Source organism: Plecotus auritus (assembly GCF_963455305.1).
Source record: "Plecotus auritus genome assembly, chromosome: 6".
NCBI lineage: Eukaryota > Metazoa > Chordata > Mammalia > Chiroptera > Vespertilionidae > Plecotus > Plecotus auritus.
In genome coordinates, this window is record NC_137773.1 from 89,830,162 (window position 1) to 89,849,983 (window position 19,822).

Below are 19,822 nucleotides of genomic sequence, written 5' to 3' on the forward strand. Positions count from 1 at the left end.
TCTTTTTTTTTTTTTTTCTTTTTTTAAATCTCTTCGGTGTGTTTTTTTTCTTCCTTTTTTTTGTTGTTTTTTTTTTTTCTCTTCTGTTTGTATTTTTTTGTTGCTTTTTAAATTTTTTCTTTTTGTTCCTTGCAGCAGAAGCTCCACAGACGTTTAATAACAAACACCAGGGAGGGTGGGGAGAGAGAGCTGGGCAGTCAGATGGGGCCATGGCCAGACACCAAAGCAGGACACCGGAGAAAGGTCAACTGAATCTAAAATCGGGGTTTGCAATTTTCAGTTCTGACTGGGCCCACTGCGAGGGGTGGGGCTGCAAGGGCTCCCAGAGGCTCCCACCTTGGGCTTCTGTTGGAATTTTTCGTTACAATGAAAGAAAACTAGGGGGATGGAAAGTCCAGACAGAAGCCAGGGCTGGGGCTTGGGATGGGAGCTGTGTCCACTGCCCTCACTCATCAGAAAGATGGAAAAACCCAACAAACTAAAAGGGGTGACGAGTGGATGGGAAGGAAAAGCGGGGTTGGGCCCCTGGGCCTGTCCACACTGGGCCTGATGGGGAGGCCCTAGGTCGGGGGAGGCTCAGGGCCTGGCCTCGCCCTTGGCCTCATGGGGCAGGGCCTGGGCTGGGGGGAGGCTCAGCCCCAGAGACGGCTCAGCCCCAGGGACAAGGGGTCCTTTGGCCTCAAGTATTGGGGGGTGCTGCCTCCAGCCCACCATGATGCCAAAAGTGAACGAGGTATCGTGTGTCTGGATGCAGGATGCTGTGTGCACGCCTGTGTTCATGGGCAGCACGGACCACTGATGAGCCAGAAGAGAGCTCTGCAGAGACCCCGGGGCAGGGGCGAGGGGGACTGGGCGCCAGGAGGGGCTGGGCGCCTGGGTCCGAGGGAACTGTGGGTGTGTCTGTGTTCCTGGGTGTTGTGTCTGTTTCTGTTACTGGGTGTCTAGATTTGTGTCTCCAAATGTATGTCTCCACTTTCACGTATTCACGTGAGTGCATGGAAATATTTGCAAGTCCACTGTCCACATTCACCTCTGTCCACATCTGCCTGTGATCACGTTTGTCCACGTCTATGTTCGACCGCTGCCACGTTTACATGGCTCCGTCCTCCAGTCTTCTGTGTGTGTCTCCGTGTCTGAGTCTGGCCGGTTCCTGTGTGTCAGGGTTGTCTTGCGTCTGTTAGTGCTGTGTGTTCCTGTGGCGTGTGTCTCTGTGTGGCCCCTGGGCCCCGGCCCCAAGCCCTGCTTCCCATCTTTGCCCCAGTTGGTAAACATAACCTGTCAAAATATTTTCTTTTTTTTTTTGTCTTTTTTTGTGTGTTTTTTTTTCAAGTTCAAGAATCCCCAGTAAAAATTCTCCACGAGGTCTTTTTCCCCTTTTTACAAAAATAGAGTTTTTCTCCCCCTCCCTCCCACCCCCCTTTTTTTTTCCATTTTGTTTGTTTCCAGCCCCTCACCCTGCTCCTCACAATGCACCGAGGGGGCCAGGATGCCCACAACCCTCTCATGTTTCGCTTTGTTGGGGATTTTTAAACCTGTCTCCTCCCCCACTCAGGCTCACCTCAGCGTGGGGAGGCCTGGAGGGCACCCAGCACCCGCCCAAAACCATCCTGAGCAGCTGGTTGACGGTTGGGTGGGGGCACATCTCTGCTTTCTTTTCAGCCGAAAAAAGAAACAAAAACCATCTCCATGAACAAAACCAAGACGAGAGAGTGAACAGCCCAGCCTGGGGTAGGGGCAGGAGGACGGGTGGGGGACCCCAGGCACCCCCCATTCCCGCAGACCCTCCCAGCCCGAGTGCTCACCCTGTGGCTTCGCAGGGGTGTGGGGCCTCGTGCTGTCCATGGTCTGCCTGCGCTGTCTCTCTCGGGCCCCTTGCCCCTTCTCCCTCTCTCTCTCTCTCTCTCTTTCTCTCTCTGCTGCCCGGGGAGGGTAGGGAGGGCGGCGGTGGCTCAGGCCTTGTGCTGTTTGCTGGTCTTGAAGGACACCTGCAGCACGCGCTCGCCCAGGCGGTAGCCATTGAGGCTGGCGATGGCCATGGCCGCCTCGTCGTAGTTGGTCATGGTGACAAAGCCGAAGCCCTTACACTTGTTGGTGGTGAAGTCGCGGATGACCTTGACGTTGGTGACCGCCCCGAAGGGCCCAAACAGCTGCCACAGCACGCTCTCATCTGCCTCCGGAGACAGGTTGTACACGAAGATGCACCAGCCAGCGCCCGTGGCACCCCCCGACAGGCCCACGCCCGCCAGGCCGCTCATGCCGTCGATGGCGATGGGCGAGAACCTGGCGATGAGCGACAGGGGACTACTTTGGGGGTCACGCGGGCTCTGCCCTGACCCCCGGCATGCCCCCGACCTGTGACCTCGGATACTGCCATGACCTCTGATGGTGCCTTGACCCTGGGACTCTTGTGAGCCTTGCATTGTCCTGACCCTGCTGTGACCTCCATCTGTAATCCCACCTTCAACCCCATCCCCCACTCTTCACTCTGACCTGTCCCTTCTCCTAACCTCTGATCCTGCCCTGAGCCCTGAACTAATCCTGACCCCATGACCTCTGGTCCTACTTGGTCCTTGGCTCTGTTGACCCTACTTCCCCACACCCCTAGCCACATCTTCCCACCCAGCTCCTGCCCTGGCTCCCTTTCTGACCCCATCCTGACCCTGCCATGTTGTCCCATTTGTCCTACTGGCCACCCAGCAGGGCAGCGCCGGGAGCCCAGGTGTGATGTAGCCATTTAAGCGCCTGCCTCCTGTTATTCGGGGCGAAGCACCGCCATCACCCCCTTCGGAGCCTCCTCTGAGCCATAAGGAGGCCACCTCCTCCCTGTCCCTCTCTGGCTGTTTCCTAGTTAAACTGTGTATTTGCTATCAGCTCCCTCTTCCCTAAAAGGTTCTGTTTTCCGTGGGGCCCCAGCCCAGAACAGGTCCTAGTACACAGCGGGCATGTGGGTCCACTCAACTGGGCGGGGCCAGAGCCTGAGCCATCCAATCTGAGCCTTTGGAACTTACTGCTCACTCCCTCGCCCAGGCCTCACCCAGGCCACTCCTGCTGCCAGGAACTCGGCTTCCCCGCTATTGCCTCCGATGGCTCGGGCCCCTCTGGGTCCCCATCACCCGTCTGCCCACTCCACCTCCCTGATCACTGTGCATCTGTCTCCTTTCCCACTAGACTGAGATAATCAATAACAGTAACAATAATCTTCAGAGCAGCTACCTTTATTGAGCGCTCACTACGTGCCAAGCACTGTGCTCAATATCATTTCATCTCCATGGGGACCCAGCCACCAGTCAGGGCCAGTCCTCAGCGTGCACTCAGCAGCTCATGATGCAATAAACTCAGGACGCTCACAGGGTCAGGGATGTGGACAATGTCATGGGGCCCTGGGGACCCGCCCTGACCACAGGGCAGAGGGGCAGATGTGACCCTCAGCAAGGACCACCGACAGTGGCAGGTGGAACTCAGGCTGGACGGGAGCCAGGGGGCGTGGCTGTGACCCGGGCAGCACTGCCCACCTTTCACTGGGCTGCAGAGGGCCCTGGGCCCAAATTCTATAGTAGCTCTTGGTAGGCATTTACTAGGCTCCACAGCCCCCACATCTAATGGGCATGCTACTCCCCGACAGTGCAGACACGGCTAAGCTGGCAGTTCCGGGGGTGAGGTGGAGGCTCCATCAGGGCACGGGTCTGAGGAGGGACAGCGAGGGGCTGGGGGCAGTGGGGTGGGGGCACTGTTACCTCTTGACTCCGTAGGCCATGTTGAGTAAGTTGTCCAGCCTGTGGAGCAGAAGGGGTGGTCACGGTGGCCTCCGGGCGCATCCCCGGCTGTGATGCAGGCCAGGCAGCCTGCCCTCCCTGCCCCCACCACGCAGGCCAGCAGTGCCAGCCCTGCCCCCACCGCCTGCCCGGCTGGACACCGCCTGGCACGGACCGTGGTCACTCTGGCACCGCCTCTCGCCTGCCCTGCCACATCCGTTCCCTCCCTCTCCTGCGGCTGCCACACCCTGTGGGGCTCAGGTCCCCAGACTCGAAGGTTTGATCCCTTCACCACAATGGCAGGGCGGGGCCGGTGACCATGCCTCTCTGAGCTTCAGGTTCCCCATCCATCGACTGGGACAGACAGGCTGCATTCTCATGGGGCTGCAGTGCCGAATAAAGGCGTGTGCCTGGCACACAGTACGCACTCATGAAATGTGCATGAGGAAACGGAGACAGACAGCCGGAGTCAAGTGCCAGAGGGGGCAGTTAGAGCTGGACCTGACCAGGTGATTCTAACCTAACGCGGATAATGCCACTTGGAGTGCCCTGTGCTCGCTGTGGCCCCGGCATGTGGGCCTCTGCTGGTGTCCCTCGCCCTGCAGGCCTGGGGGTCTGGGCGTCCAGGGCTGGGGGTGACAGAGGGGGCTCACCGGAAGCGTTGTGTCTGATGGTGCAGGGGGCCTGCATAGCGCCGGGCCGATGACTGGTAAAGGTGCGTAAGCAGGGCCTGCCCCGTCTTCTGACTTGGGTTGTTGGCAAACTTGACTGTGATGGGCTCAGCTGCACCCAGTGGCTTCTGCCCATTCAGTCCTTTGATGGCTTCCTCGGCCTCAATCCTCTTGTCAAAGCGGATGAACCCCACACCCCGAGACACACCTGCCAGGGAGCCAGGGTGTCATCAGGACCCAGCCTCCTCCCACGCGATCCCCTCCTGCTCCCCTCATTCCCGCCCTGCCATTCCCCATTTCTCCGTGTTGGCCGTGCCTTGGTGCCTCCACCCAGTGCCCTCACCAGGTGCACCCTCCCTGGCGACCTGACCTGTGACCTGGTCCACCAGGATTCGGGAAGTGATGATTCGACCGTATTGGGAGAAGAGCTGCTCCATTTCCTTTTGGCTCATGGTCTTGGGGAGCCCGCTGACGTACAGGTTGGCATCCCGAATGGATGCAGAGCTGGGCCTGGCATAGGACACCTGGGGAGGGTCAGGCGACAGGTGTGAGGGGAAGACCCATTTCACAGGAAGGGAGAGAGAGGCCACGTCAGAACCACCATGGAGTCGCAGAAATGCCTCATCTGTTCACTCAACAAATATCTCGTGAGGAGTCACGGTGGTTGTGGCCACTGGGGCTTGTGGGGAGGCCTGGCCATGGCCCTGTCTGCAGGGTGATGGGGGGACTTGACACCTGAGGAGGTCAAAGGAGCCACACACCTGGGGTCATGTCTCCCTCAAGACCTCAGGGACTCTTGCACCCCAGTTCATGCCCTCAGGCTGGACATCTGTCAGCATCAACGCTTCCCACTCCTTTGGAAAGTGGGCTCTTGTGACCCCTTGTTTTCCCAACTGCACTGGGCCCCTGAGTCACTCAGGTCTTTAGCCACCAACTCAAACCTGATGACACGCAAACGTCCGTCCCCAACACAAATCTGGCCCCTCATCTCCACACCTGTGACACCTGCCTCCAGGCTCCCGACTTCCCCCAACTTGGCCCCACTCTAATGGCAGCTCTGTTCCGGGTGCTCAGGACCTGCCTCAGTTGTCCTTGATGCCTTTCTGACTTTTACACCCACATGATCCCCCGTCCGTCCTGTTGGCTTTACTTCCCATGATACAGAATCTGCATACTTCCTCCTACTTTTTTCTTCAATCCTCACCCGAGGACATGCTTTTTAAAAATTGATTTTAGAGTCTGGTTGATGTGACTTGGTGGTTGAGCGCCGACCTAGGAACCAAGAGGTCATGGTTCGATTCCGGTCAGGGCTCATCCCCAGTAGGGGACATGCGATCAATGATTCTCTCTCATCACTGATGTTTCTATCTCTCTCTCCCTCTCCCTTCCTCTCTGAAATCAATAAAAATAGATTTTTTAAAAAACTGATTTTAGAGAGAGAGGAAGAAATATCCATACGAGAGTGAAACATCGATTGGTTGTCTTTGGCATGCACCCCAACCGGGGATCAAACCCGCCACTTTTTGGTGTATGGGACGACACTCCAATCAACTGAGCCACCCAGCAGGCCTTCCTCCCACTTTCACCTCCCCACTTTGGACCAGTATCCACCATTGCTAACCCCAACCAGTACGTAGTCTTCTGCCCTGGTCCCCACTCCCAGCCTCACCTCTCACGGCTGTTCCCCACACAGCAGCCAGAGAGCACGGAGAACATCTGAGCCAGGTCACCTCACTCCTCTGCTCAGAACCATCCATGGTCCCCACATTCTTCAGAGTTCAAGTCCTCCCCACGGTCCACAAGGCCATATACCACCTCACCGCCAGCCCTCATCTCCACCCACTTCCCCCTTGTGTTCCAGTCACACAGGCCTCATCCTGTTCCCCAAACACCAGGTATGGTCCTGCCTCGTGGCCTTTGCATAGGCTGTTCCCTCTGCCTGGAACTCTCTTCCTTTTTCTTCTTCTCTAGGTCTCAGTTGAAATGTCCTCCTCATCCTCTTCCATCTGAATTGGGTCCTACCCACGTTACTTTCTCTCAAAGCACTTCTCTTAGCATTAGACACGTTTTAGTACAAACTCCTTGTGAATCAGACACATTGGAGCACGATCATTAGATTCGTGTCATCAATTGGTCCAGCCCAACAATGAAACTCTCTGCAGCTGTTTAAAAAATGGGGGACGTGGATATTGATTTTCCTGAAACAGTGGTGAGTATTGTGAAGTGGAGGAGAGAAAAAGTCCATTTATAGAGCAGCGAGGATTGTGTGACCCCATCTCATTGTGTGTTTATCAATGTCCTGGGAACGTGGACCGAAGGGCCCACCCCCCCGTGCTAACAGGGTGACCCATAGCCGGCAGGGGCAGGGAGTGTCGTGAGCTCTTCTCCCTTCATTTCTGCCGCTATCTATATTTCTATTCCTTCTAAAATAACCTCTGGGAAGGTAGGAATCATTGTCAAGGGTCTGGTTTTTGTTTGGGGCTGTGAATTATGAGGGCATGCTACTTCATTAGAAATAGCTAATTTAAAAACTAACAAAATGAGTGAATTGGGCTGAGGTGGGGCATTCTAATGAATTGTGCACACCTGAGGTTCTCCAGAAAAAACAAACAAACACATCATCCCTGGCCAGTGTGGCCCAGTTGGTTGGGTGTCATCCTCTCCACCTAAATGTTGCAGGCTCGATCCCCAGTTGTGGGCGTGCAGGAGGCAGCCGATCAACGTTCCACACTTGCATCACTGTTTCTCTCTTTCCCTTCCACTCTCTCTAAAAAAAAGGCAATCAATCAAAAATCTTAAAAAAAAACAAAAAAAAAAAAAAACAAAAAACACGGGGAAACACATCTGCTGCTATTATTTCTGTAATGATAATTAAAAATCATGCCATGTATTTGACAACTTTCACCCCCCCACCACAGGTCTGTGAACTTTGAGGGGTGAGGATGGGTTGAGGACTTGTTGATGGGTTGAAGTTGGGGGTGACCAGAAGAGGGGTCTGAGCTCCTGGTTAGGTGTCTGTGGTTTGGCGGCATCTGAGGAACACAGTAGGTCCTTCCATCATGTGAGCTAACCCCCTTCCCTCCCCACCCCCCTCACTAGGATGGTGCCTGGCACACAGTGGGTGGCTAGAATTATTTTGGGCAGAATCTGTTGGAACACATAGGGCTGACCATACAACACAGCCATTCTGGCAGACAGACAGACAGACAGACAGAAACACACCGCACACAGCCAGTGTGCTAGCCAATGCACAGGCAGGAGGGTAACACAAGGCCACCTTCATGGCAACGCTGGGGATCTTAGAAAAGGATAGTAAGAGTTGCACACGCCTGTCATACACCGCGCAAGCCTACAACATCACACGTGTTCCACCCTGAGTGGGGAACAGGTAGATATAACCACACTTTACTGTGACATACAAGCACTCCATCACAGCCAGACACACCCATGAGGCCCCACCAGGTCACAGCGGGAGTCGCAGTGTGTGACAAAGTGCCTGTCAAATAGAAAACGTCCCACAGATGCAGTAACACACCCGAAGTCTATAACAGCTGGACCTACGTGACAATAGCCACTCACATCGCCATGGTGGCCAACCAACACCGTCTCACACAGGGTCACACACACAGGGTCTTACAGCTCATTGCTAGAGTCCACCCTCATGCTTGGGGCTTCGGGGTTTAGTTGGCCAAGAGAGAGCCATTAGGTCACAACCTTGCACCACCCCAGGGAGAGGAAGAGATTCCCACACCTCTGTTCCTATGGCGAACTGGGGGCCAGATGGGTGCCCCACCGGCCCACCTTCCCCCAGGGTTCAGGAGCAGATTTGTGGGGTGGAGCCCAGACACTCCAGGCAACCTAGAGAGAGGGGTTTCCATGGCAACCCCCCCCCCCCCAGGGAACTTGGGCTCCCAGGGTCCCAGCTGCAGCTGCTGAGAGGGGAGGTTGTGGGGGGAGGGGCATTGCACAAAGGTGGGGGAGTGGCCCACCCCTAATCCCGCCCTCCCAGGCCCTAATTAGGCTCCAGATGGCAGATGGATCCCCACCCTTCCCCCATTTCCCTAACAAAGGCAAGGAGGGGGCTGCCCACTGGACCTCTGTCACTCTCTCCTAGTACCAGTTGGAGGGTACCTCCGTGAACCTCCACAGAATGTGGGGCTAATATTCTCCCCATTGACACGTGAGGAAACTGAGGTTCAGAGAGGCAGAGGCATTGGCCTCCGGGCTGGCTAACCAGAAAGCCTTGGGGGGAGATTTAAACCCCTCTGGGGGATGAGCGGGGGAGAAGGATGGATGGCAGTGAAGGGGTGCTCCTCGTGGGCAGTGATAAAGGGGACATGGGGACAGTCGGGATGGGCACTAACGGGATAAGGAGACAGGCAGCAAGGGGAACAAGGGCACCCACCTTGATGGTCTTTGTCTGTAGTTTGAGGCCGTTGAGGGTGTTGATGGCTTTGTCTGCGTCGTTGGGGTCAGAGTAGTTCACAAACCCGTAGCCGAGGCTCTGCCCTGTGTGCAGGACCAGGTCGATGACCTACCTCCCTGGACCTGCCAGGATCCTCCCTGACCCAGGTGTGAAAGGCTGACCACCCCCTTCTCGTCCACCTGCCCTTATCGTCCCCAAGACACCCCACCTGGGGCCACACCTTGCTTCTAATCACACCTCAGAAACCTCCAGAGTACCACCTGGCCCCATCACACCTGTCTTCGCGGCTACCACCTCCCCTGTCCACCTCCCCACCTGCCAGAAGCCACACCTGTGATCTTGTCCCGAACCAACTTGCAGGACTCAATGTCACCAATGCTGCCGAAGAGACTCTTGAACTCATCCTGGGTCATGTTCTGGGGCAGGTAGTTGACGATGAGGTTGGTTTTGCTGTCATCAGTGGCTCCGTTTGTACCAAGGAGTGGCCCATTGGGCAGGGCCGGGCCGGCCGGGCCCCCTGCCACCTGAGACTCCATGGCCCCGAGTATCTGCTGGAGACAACAGGCCACACCCACTCACGGCCCAGTCCCCAGGAGACCAGGGGAGTGAGGAGGGGCTCGGTGGTGATGGATCACTCATGTCTGCCATGGGCTTGAACATGGGGAGAGGACGTCACATTATTCTAATAACCCCTTCCAGTCTCTGAGCACTGAGCAAAGCACTTAACATATGATTTTACTGTGAAAAAATTTCATATATAAATGCCATATATGGCTTTGTATATGTTTCCCTGTTTGTCTAAAACCAACCTGTTTTTTCAGAATAATATAATGAACACTTTTTTAAAAATCCTCACCCAAGGATATTTTTCCATTGATTTTTTTTCTTTATTGATTAAGGTATTACATGTGTCCTTATTACCCCATTCCTCCCCACCCCCCGCATCCATTGACTTTTAGAGAGAGTGGAAGAGAGAGGGAAAGACAGAGCGAAATATCAATGTGAGAGAAACACATTAATTGGTTGCCTCCTGCATGCGCCCTGACCAGGGCCTGGGCCGGGGAGGAGCCTGTAACCGAGGTACATGGTCTTGACCAGAATCAAACCCTGGACCCTTCGGTCTGCAGGCCAATGCTCTATCCACTGCGCCAAGCTGGCTAGGGCTATAATGACCACATTTGTCTTCAGAATAAGAAATATAACATTTTTATTAGCTTTGCAGCCCTTTCTCATAAGTTCTTCCCTGCCCGTGTACTTTCCTTCTCCCACCAAAGGTAATTCCTATCCCAAATGTGTTGACATTTTGTGCATAAATTTCCCACTAGGCATTTACACCCACAGTTTTTCCTATTTTTTTAAAGTTTTTAAAATATATTTTTAATTAATTTTAAAGAGAGGATGGAAGAGGGAGAGAGGGAGAGTGGAATGGAAAGAGAACATCCATGTGAGAGACAAACACTAATCCACTGCCTCCTGCATCATGTACCCCGACCAGCAATGGAACCAGGGACCCTTCGGTGCACTGGATGACACTGAGCCACACCAGCCAGGGCACCCCTAGTTTTTTCCACTAAGCTTTAGAATATATATATAGTTATTGATTTCAGAGAGGGAGAGAGAGGGAGAGAGAAAGATAGAAACATTAGCGAGAGAATCATTGATTGGCTGTCTCCTGCAGGTCCCCCTGTTGGAGATGGAGCCTGCAACCCGGACATGTGCCCTGACTGGGAATCCATGACCTCCTAGTTCATAGGTCGACGCTCAGACACTGAGCCATGCCAGCTGGGATAAGCTTTTTTTTTTTTTTTAAAAAAAGTATAAACATAACACCTGCAAACAATGACAGTTTATCTCCAATCTTTATCTGTTATTTATTTTTCTTGTCTTAGTGCAGGGGTTACAATGTGATAGTATCTTCTTTGTTTCTGATTTTAAAGGAAATGTTTTAAACACTTCACAGCTAAATATGACCTTTCTGTAGGTTTTTTGTAAATGGCCTTTATCAGGTTAAGAATGTTTAATTTAAAAAATAAATGTTTAATTTTTTTCCTACTATCCAAACAATATATATTTTTAAATATAATGGATGTTAAATTTTATTGAATGTTCTTTTCCTACATCTATTTTTTAAATTGAGATATAACTGACATATAACATTATATTAATTTCTGGCATACAACATAATGACTTAATATTTGTATATATTGCAAAATGATCACCACAATAAGTCCAGTTAACATCCATCACCATCCATAGTTACAAATTTTTTTTGTGATGAGAACTTTTAATACCTACTCTCTTAACAACTTTAAAATATATTCTACATCTATTTTATATCTAAGGCCCACATCAAGAACTTTAAAGCCACATCTGGGCACAGAAGGAAAGAATGCTGGATTGATTGGTATTGTCTGTGACAGGCATGGGAAAGTAAAGTAGCCAGCATTTCCATAGGTCTTCTCTTACAACGTGTTTGGTAAATAGGTTGCCCTCCCCTGAAAACTCAAATTGAATGGTAGGGTCTTTCTAGATGAATTCAAAAAGATTTGAAGCCACATCCAGTTTCAAGACTATTGTGATTGATTAGCAATGTCTGCTGTGGCCATAGAATTAGAAACAGTCCGCAGGTACACATCATCTCAGTCATCCCTGACTCAAAATACAATACTATAATTGTTCCCAGATGGCATTCCCTCTATGCCAGGCAAAGAGCACAGCCCTCTACAGGCAGATTTTCTTTTCTTATTCACAACTGCCCTAAAAAAAAGGAGGATTTTATTCCCTCTGCTTAACATGTTATGGATTAAACGCTTGTGTTTCCCCCTCCCCACCCCCCACTTAAATGTTGAAACTGTAACCCCCAAGGTGATATTTAGAGGTGGGGCCTTTGAGAGGTAATTAGGTCATGAAGACGGAGCCCTCATGAACGGGATTTGTGTGTTACACAAAGGGACAGGAGAGAGATGACTTCTCTCTACACCCTGTGAGGACACAGCAAGACAGATGTCTGCAAACTAGCAGGCACCTTGAAACTGGACTACCCAGCCTCCAGAACTAGGAGGAATAAATGTTTGTTGTTTAAGCCACACAGTTTATGACTTGTTTTTATAGCGATCTGAGCTAAGACAACAGATAAAGAAAGTGAGCGTCACCCTAGCTGGTTTGGCTCAATGGATAGAGCGACGGTCTGCGGACTCAAGGGTCCCGGGTTCGATTCCGGTTAAGGGCATATGCCCAGGTTGCGGGCTTGATCCCCAGTAGGGGTGTGTGTGTGTGTGTGTGTGCAGGAATCAGCCAATCAGTGATTCCCTCTCATCATTGATGTTTCTATCTCTCTCTTCTTCTCCCTTTCTCTCTGAAATCAATAAAAATATATTAAAAAAAAAAAAAAAGAAAAGAAAGTGAGCATCAGTGATGTTTGGAAAATTACCAAAGATCATGCAGCCTATAAGTGATGGAGCAGGGGTTTTTGCACATGAGCTTTTCTGATCCAGAGTCTGTTTCCAAATTCTACTGCCAACCTAGCACTGGCTCTAACATTTCCCAGCTGCTTCCTCAGGTATGCCACTTACTGCTTCTAGGCCTCTGCTCCACTTTGCCAAAAACTTCAAATTACCGTCCCAGGGGCTTGGGGAAGGATCTAAAGCTACATGTGAGTGCGGCTGGAAAGCATTCTGGGGTCAGTTAGCCATGTCTGCCATCCATGCCTCATGATCCTGCTATTAATAATCGTCCTGCTCCATTGAGCATCTACCATGTGTTAAGCACTGTGTGATGCACTTCAAGGCATTACTTCACGTATTTCTCTCAACCATTCTTTCCCTTTATTGATTTTTAGAGAGGAAGGCAGAGGGATAGAGACAGAGAAACATCGATCCCATGGACACCGACAATTAGATGGTGAAAGCCTGGGACAGGGTGTGGGGATGCGAGGTGAGGGGAATGTATTTAATACTTTCAACAATAAAGATTTTAAAAAAGAGAAAGAAACATCGATTGGCTGCCTCCTGCACACCCCCTACTGGGGATCCAGCCTGTAACCCTGGCATGTGCCCCGACCTGGAATCAAACCATGACCTCTTGGTTCACGGGTTGATGCTCAACCGCTGAGCCAGGCTCTCTCAACAATTTTAAAAGACAGCAACACATTCTCCATTTTACAAGTGAGGAAGCTGAGCTTAGAGGTGTTGAGTGATATAAATGGGGGACTCCATTTCAAACTTCCTCGTGTCAGACTTCAGAGCTGTTTTTAAAAAATATATATTTTTACTGATTTCAGAGAGGAATGGAGAGCAAGAGAGAGACAGAAACATCAATGATGAGAGAGAGTCATAGGTCAGCTGCCTCCTGCGTGTCCCACACTGGGGATTGGGCCGCCAACCCAGGCATGTGCCCTGACCCAGAATCAAACCGTAACCTCCTGGTTCATAGGTCGACGCTCAACCACTGGGCCACGCCAGCCAGGCTTCAGAGCTGTTTTTAATGATTGTGGCCAATCCAGTGGGGCGGCTCTGCCACCTGGGAGCTGTGTGTCCTCGGGGATCATCTTCGCTCTTCTTTGAGCCCCTCCTTCCTTTCCATGGATTCTTATTATTACTGGTAACAGGCTGGCACAGAGGATCAAGCCCCCTGCATCTCCAGCGGGCTGAGATCGGCTGCCTGGGGCTGCTTGGAGGATTATTCTGAAGCCACATCCAGGCTGAACAGGAACACACACTGGGGTGATTAGCAATGTCTGCCATAGGCACCTGTAGTAAAGCAGTAACGCACACTCCATGGACCTGCATCCTATCTCCTAACATTAATACGTTACAAATAACATGCCATGTATTGAGTGCCTGTTATGTGCCAGACAAAATTCTTTGTGAGAATATCCACGCAATTCTCCCAGTGTTGAATGTTAGGGGACTCTTTCTCCTTTTAACAGATGAGGAAACAGTGTCAACGAAGGGATATGATTTGTACGAGGTTGGACAGCAGGCAAATGATGGACCAAGAATTCAAATCCAGGGTTTGAACTCCAGAGCCCACTTTCCTAATGAAAAGGCCAGTAATAGTAAAAATAATAACAGTAAAGTGAAGCTGAGCACCCACTCTATGCCACGCCCTGGGCATCACTACATATAAATCCACTGTGTACGCTGAGTTTACTACTCATTCAATTCAACAAATATTTACTGGGTGCCACCATGTGCCAGCTGCTGGCTTCCCCTCCTCACGGTGTGTCCTCTGACACTACATTGCCTCTCTGGACCTCTGTCCCTCCACTAAAGGAATGGAAGTCCCCGTGTCTGGAGATAAGATTCTGAATTCCTGCCCAGGCTCAGTGAGACAGGGTTTTGCAATCAGTTGATAATGTCTATGGGAGCCAGAGGAGCATTCAGCAGTACATGGCCCTGTTTCAGGACATCCCAGATTCCAACTTTGGAACCCCTACTATGTGCCTGGCACAGAACAACTGCAAAGTTTTCACTGACTTCCCAACCACACAGAAAGCAGGAGATATTGTCTCTACTTCTCCAGATGGAGAAACAAGGGACAGAGGGACCTGTAACTTGCCCAGGGTGACTGGGGAGGTGGTGGTGATACAGTCAGGGTTTGACTCCTAATCAGATAACCCCAAAGCCTACTGGGTTACAGATTCCCCCCACCCCAAATGCTGTACTCAACTTGGAGGGGATTTAGAGGTGATTGGGGCCCTGGCCTGTGTGGCTCAGTTGCTTGGAGTGTTGTCCTGTACACCAAAAGGAGGCGGGTTTGACTCCTGGTCAGGGAACATACCCAGGTTGCAGGTTTGACCCCAGTCAGGGTGCATGCAGGAGGCAAACAATCAATGTTTCTCTCTCACATTAATGTCACTCTCTCCCTCCCTTCCTCTCTCTAAAATCAATTTATTTATTTATTTATTTTTTTTCTTTCTAAAATCAATTTTAAAAATAGGTGAATGGGGGATTTCTACTCTGGATCTTGAGCCTCAGCCTGTGAATCTCACCACCACCACATCTCCCTCCCGTCTGTGCCCGGGCTTAGTGGGATCAGTGTCACCTGCGTTTCCTCCATGGCTGAGCCGGCTAAGCCGCTAATGGGGATCAGATTGGTGGAGGTCACACCCACCCTGCTCCAGTCCGCAGCAAACGTATGGCCTGATATGACATGGGAATCACAGGAACCTCTGAGGGCTGTTCCAGGTCGGGAGGGGGGAAGAGTTAAAAGAGGGGAGGGGGGCCTTGGATGGAGAGGCAGATGCCCACTGAGAGCAATGGAACCTTCCTCTCTCCAGCTCTTCCTCTGGGGATCTCTTCCTCTTTTTCTCTCTCCTTTCCCCTCCTCTGTTCACATCTCCTCTCTGAACCACTCTCTGTCTCCCCAACCCTCTCTCTCAATCTTTCTCCAACTCTTTTGCACCATTGCACATATATCTGACATACATATTATGCAGTGAACACACCTGCGGTCAGTCGCTGTGTAGACTCTCCAGTGTCTGACCCCCTTGGCCCCAGCTGCACCCCTGGGCCTCAGTCACAGTGACAGATGCTTGGATACCGGTGACAATAGGGCATTGAGTGGCTATGCATGGTGAGGCTGAGCCACCACGTGGTGCTGAGCCTCCCACTTCTGGGCCTTTCTCCCTCCATGCAGGGCCCTCGCTGTCTCAATTTATCCCCTCACTTCCTGCCAGCCTGGCCCTATGGTGGGTCTCTACCTGAGTGCCCTCTATTGGAGTAACCAAGCCTCCAAGGCCCTCCTGTGACCTCTGACCACACCCTCTCCTCTTTGTGCATCAGTTTCCCTTTTTCAAAAGAGGGGAATGGATGGATGTAGGGGTTCTGAGGGTCCTCAGGAAGCCACATTCACTTTCCTGAACTTGGGTGAGCAGTGTGAGGCCCAGAGAGGGGAAGGAGTTGGCTTGAGGTCACACAGCAGGAAAGTGTGGCCTCTCCAGCCTTATTTCTCAGAGCCAGGTGGGCGGGTCCCAGGGTCCAGGGGGGAGTGCTGAGCATCCCCCCACCCACTGTGCTGGCCAGGACTGAAAGAGGCCCAGGCACACACACACACACGCATATATACACAGCACACACACAGAACCGAGAGACTGGAAGGGCGGAAGAAGGCCAGGGCTCTGGGACCAGACAAAGGACGCGCGGCAGCACGGGGAGCAGAGTGGCTCCACGGGGGCGGAGGTGGAGTCGGGGTTGGGCTAGAACTGGCCAGCCCCGCCCCCGGGAGACGCCTGGGATGCCTACAGGAAATCCGAGGGCTCGGGCGAGGCCGATCCCCGGGGCACTGGGGGCGGGGCATAAATGGGCGGGACAGGGGCGTGGTCAGGTCGGGTGTGGTCGGGTGTGGTCGCGCGCTGGGGAGCTGACCAGCTCTGTGGCTGCTGAAAACACCGGGAGCCGGGCGAGTGGAGCGGGCGGGCAGGCGCGCTCAAGGTCACCCCGCGGCCCAGAGCTCTGGCGGGGTGCGGCGCCTGGCCCTGGTCTAGGGGGCCTGCCTAAGTCCCTTACCCCATTCTGCGGTATACCAGGACCCAACAGCCGGGATGCCCCCCCGTGGGCCCTGCTCCCCTCCCCCTCCCACAGCCTGAAGCGCCCGCGCGATGCTATGGCCCGCGAAGAAACGCCGAGAAACAAAGAGACGCGGCGGCGGCGGTGGCGGGCCCGCGGGGCCTCCGGGCGCGCCCCCTCCTCTCCCCTCCCCGCTTGCCGCAAGGTCGACGGGCTCGAGGACGAGATGCCCGGATCCCAGGCGCGGCTGAGGCCTGAGGCGCGCGATCCGACGCCACCGGCTCCCGGGGCTCTCGGGGCTGCCTTGACGCCGTGTCCTGGCCCAGCACCCGTGATTGGGGCCCTGCGTTTGCCTAGGCGGCCTGCGGGGTCCAGGCCTGGATGGAGGAGGTATCCTCCACCGCGGCGGCCCCTCCCCCATTCGGCATGCTGGAGGGGGGTAATCCCGCCCCCAGGGCGTCGGAGGATGCCCCGAATCGCAGCCTGGCTCCCCGAGGCCTCTCGGCCAGACTCTAAGCGCCTTCAGCACTCTGGGCGCGGTGCTACCCACTCTCAGGCTCCGAGGCTCGGTCCTACCCCCCCCCCCCCCACCAACTGGGCCTAGCTGGGCCTGGTCCTACCCCCCCCCCCCCAACCTCCATCTCCGCGGAGCCCGAGCTTAGCCCCTTCCCGATGAGGTTCCCTCTCGGCGACAGGGGATACCTACAGTGACCATTCTTGTGTGCCCGGCGGGCGCGGTCCGTGCTGGGGGCGGCTCCGGGGGTCGCGCACTCGTTGTGGGGCGCTCGGTGCTCACACCGGGGTTCTACCCGGGCGGCCTCAGGCGCGGCCGCTGCAGAGGTGTCGGTGAAGGCGGCGGCTCCCTCGAGGCCGGAGACGGGCCCGAGCCCGGGGGCGCGCGCGCGGATAACCGAGCCCGGAGTGGTCTGCGGGCGGCAGAGGATGAAAAGAGGGAGCGGGCGCGGGACTGAGAGGGTCCCCTGCACAGCCCCGCGGGGCCCGGGGAGTTTGCGCTTTCCAACAGAGATCGCGGCGCTCTGCCTTTCGCCGCTGCCCCTCAGCCCGGCCAGTCGGATTCTGGATGCTCAGTCCTCTCCCCTCGCCCGCCCTCCCTCCCACCCTCCTGCCCGCGCTGCGCGCTCCGCGATCTGGGCCGCGCCGCCGCCGCCCCCAGCCCTTTATATCTGCAGCTGCCAGCGCCGGCGTCGCTCATTGGCTGCAGCAACCAAGCCCCACCTCCTCGCGACGCCCGACGGCGCGGCAGGTGGAAGCGAGCGCGCTGGCCCGGACTCGATTTCTGGGGACTAGTATTGCCAGATTCCGGCTCTTTTGACTCCGTGGACCCTACTTCCTGCCCGGCACCCCTTTTAGGAAGGGCTTTCTAACCGGAAGACAGGGCAGGCTCTCCTCCTCTGTCCAGCACCTGGAGCTGGAGTAGCGAAGAGGGAGAGGAGGTATCTGTGGCCCATTGTACGACCTCCCTGAAGTGTTGTCCACAAGAAGACTGCAAAGGGACAAGGATCCAAGACTTCAATAGGCAAAGGCCTGGGTCCCCAGATTTGGGGGGACCAGGTGTAGTCTCCTAATGCCAAGGGAGGAAGGTGAGGATGGCTGGGGGTCCTAGTCTTCCTGCAGAAGGAACTGGTACCCTGTGGGCTAGGTGTCTCTAGGGTTCAAAAGCTGTGAACTGGCACCCCACAATGTAGGGGCACTTGGCACTGCTGCAAAGTGGGGAACGAGGTTTGGGACTTAGGATTCCAGGCAAACCTTGCTGGTGCCCTGCAGCCCTGGGAAACTACTGGGCATTCTGGGACAACATAAACTTGGGGTGGGCTGATCTGCTAGCAGAATGTCCTGGCTTTCCGAGCTCATGATTGGTCCGACCGCGGAGTCATCTCCCTTTCTGCTGGGGGAACCTGGAAGCTACTAAGAGGCGATAGAATGTGGCACATAACCTTTGGTGCATGTTTACGTCGGGCGGCCTTCAGCACCACAGACAGCGGCCCGATGGCCCTAACCAGTGCTCTTGCGGGCGGGGTAGCCACGACCCTCTAAACCAGATAGTGGCAGCCCCCACCCTATCCTCGTCCCAGCAAGCCCTTTTAGCTTCCAGACTGTCCGAGAGTGTCGTCAAACCCTGCGAGAAGAGCCTATTTTGACCAATCAGGGACGGCCCTCGCAAGAACGAATTGCAGGACGCCCTCGAGGTTGAGCCAATGAGAACCCGAGCAGCAGAGCGCGCGGCCACGCTGATGGAGAGGGAGGCCAATCATAGTGGCCCGCAAAGCCTGGGCGGTGGCGATGCGGGACCCCGGGTGGACCTTCTAGGGTTTGGCAGGGCAATGTGGCGGCTGACTCTAGAGACCCCGAGCGATGGCTTGTTCCCCACTCCCTGATCCTCCCGGCTCCAATGGGATCAGAAGCTGTGCTTGGCCTGGAAGGGGCTACTCCTGGGCCCGCAGACCCGACTGCGGTTCCCATGGAAACTGCTGGCTCCCGCTGTGCGGAGACAACTAAGACTGAGCCTGGGGGGAGAGGGGGCGGCTCTCGGAAGAGCGGCCGCACTCGCTCTTCCTCGCCGACACTTCTGTCCCTGGCTGGGGTAGACCCCGATTAGAAGTGTAAAATGAGGCTTTAGCTGCGGCCAAGCTCTAAGAACTGGTGAGGACCTGGTGGGGCAATCTGCGCGGCTCGCCGTGGGGCTCCCCAGGCCCCTTGTCCTGCTCGCGGCTGTGGTCCCCAGGGTCACGTGGCTGCGGCCATACTGGCCCATGCAGCTTGTGCGCCACCTGGCGGCTGTGTAGCCTGGTTTCACTCTCCGCCCCTCTCCCTGGCAGTCTACGGGATGACGAGGTGGCCTCAGTATCCTCCTCCAGGTAATGGGACCAGAGCAGCCGCCCCGCCGATGCCAACTCCCTTCCCCCGCGGCTTCCTGTTCCAGGAACACTCCGAGCCCATTCTACTTCGGGGTTTTGGCACCGGCTGTTCCTTCAGCCTGGGATTTGCCTCCCTCAGCTTTCTTCTGGGATGGAACCTTTTTTGTCATTCTGATCTATGTTCAAATACTACCTGACCACTGACCTAAACAGCACCCCCAAAGACTAATACACTATTTTCTACATGGTGCTTGTCTCAGCCATAGATGTCTTAATGGTTTACTGAACATCTCCCAAACTGGTCCCTGACCTCTCTAGGGTGGGGAATGAGTGACCCATGAGAAATTGGCACTGAGTCAGGATTGAGTCCTGGGAGATGTCAAGTGGCTTCCCTGGGTCCCCAAACCCCCAGCCCTGGCCCTGTGAGGAGCGAGTGTTCAGGGTTGCTCAGGCAACCGAGGCAGAGGGAAAGGTCCCTGGTCTGCCAGTATGACTTCCCCTACCTCCCACCCTCACCCCCGGCCTCGCTCAGGATGGGACCAGGTTGGAGAAGAGACCCCCTCACCCCCAAATCATCCAGGTCTAGGGG

At 54.4% G+C, this 19,822-nt stretch overlaps 1 protein-coding gene across 3 annotated transcripts; it reads right to left on the minus strand.

The window, feature by feature from the left end:
- Positions 1 to 1,326: 1,326 nt before the first annotated feature.
- On the minus strand, positions 1,327 to 17,511 carry ELAVL3 (ELAV like RNA binding protein 3). 3 transcript variants are annotated; one of them, XM_080676877.1, is made up of 7 exons: positions 17,064 to 17,511; positions 9,181 to 9,400; positions 8,829 to 8,932; positions 4,794 to 4,947; positions 4,406 to 4,631; positions 3,735 to 3,773; positions 1,327 to 2,280 (listed from the first exon to the last, which is right to left on the minus strand). In XM_080676877.1, exons 1-7 carry the CDS (start codon positions 17,070 to 17,072, stop codon positions 1,950 to 1,952), a joined length of 1,083 nt encoding a protein of 360 aa, XP_080533003.1. In that variant the 5' UTR covers positions 17,073 to 17,511; the 3' UTR covers positions 1,327 to 1,949. The 3 variants fall into 3 exon arrangements, with proteins under 3 accessions (XP_080533003.1, XP_080533001.1, XP_080533002.1); XM_080676875.1 differs by having other exon boundaries at positions 1,327 to 2,301; XM_080676876.1 differs by having other exon boundaries at positions 1,327 to 2,301; positions 9,181 to 9,397; positions 17,064 to 17,507.
- Between the last annotated feature and the right edge of the window lie 2,311 nt (positions 17,512 to 19,822).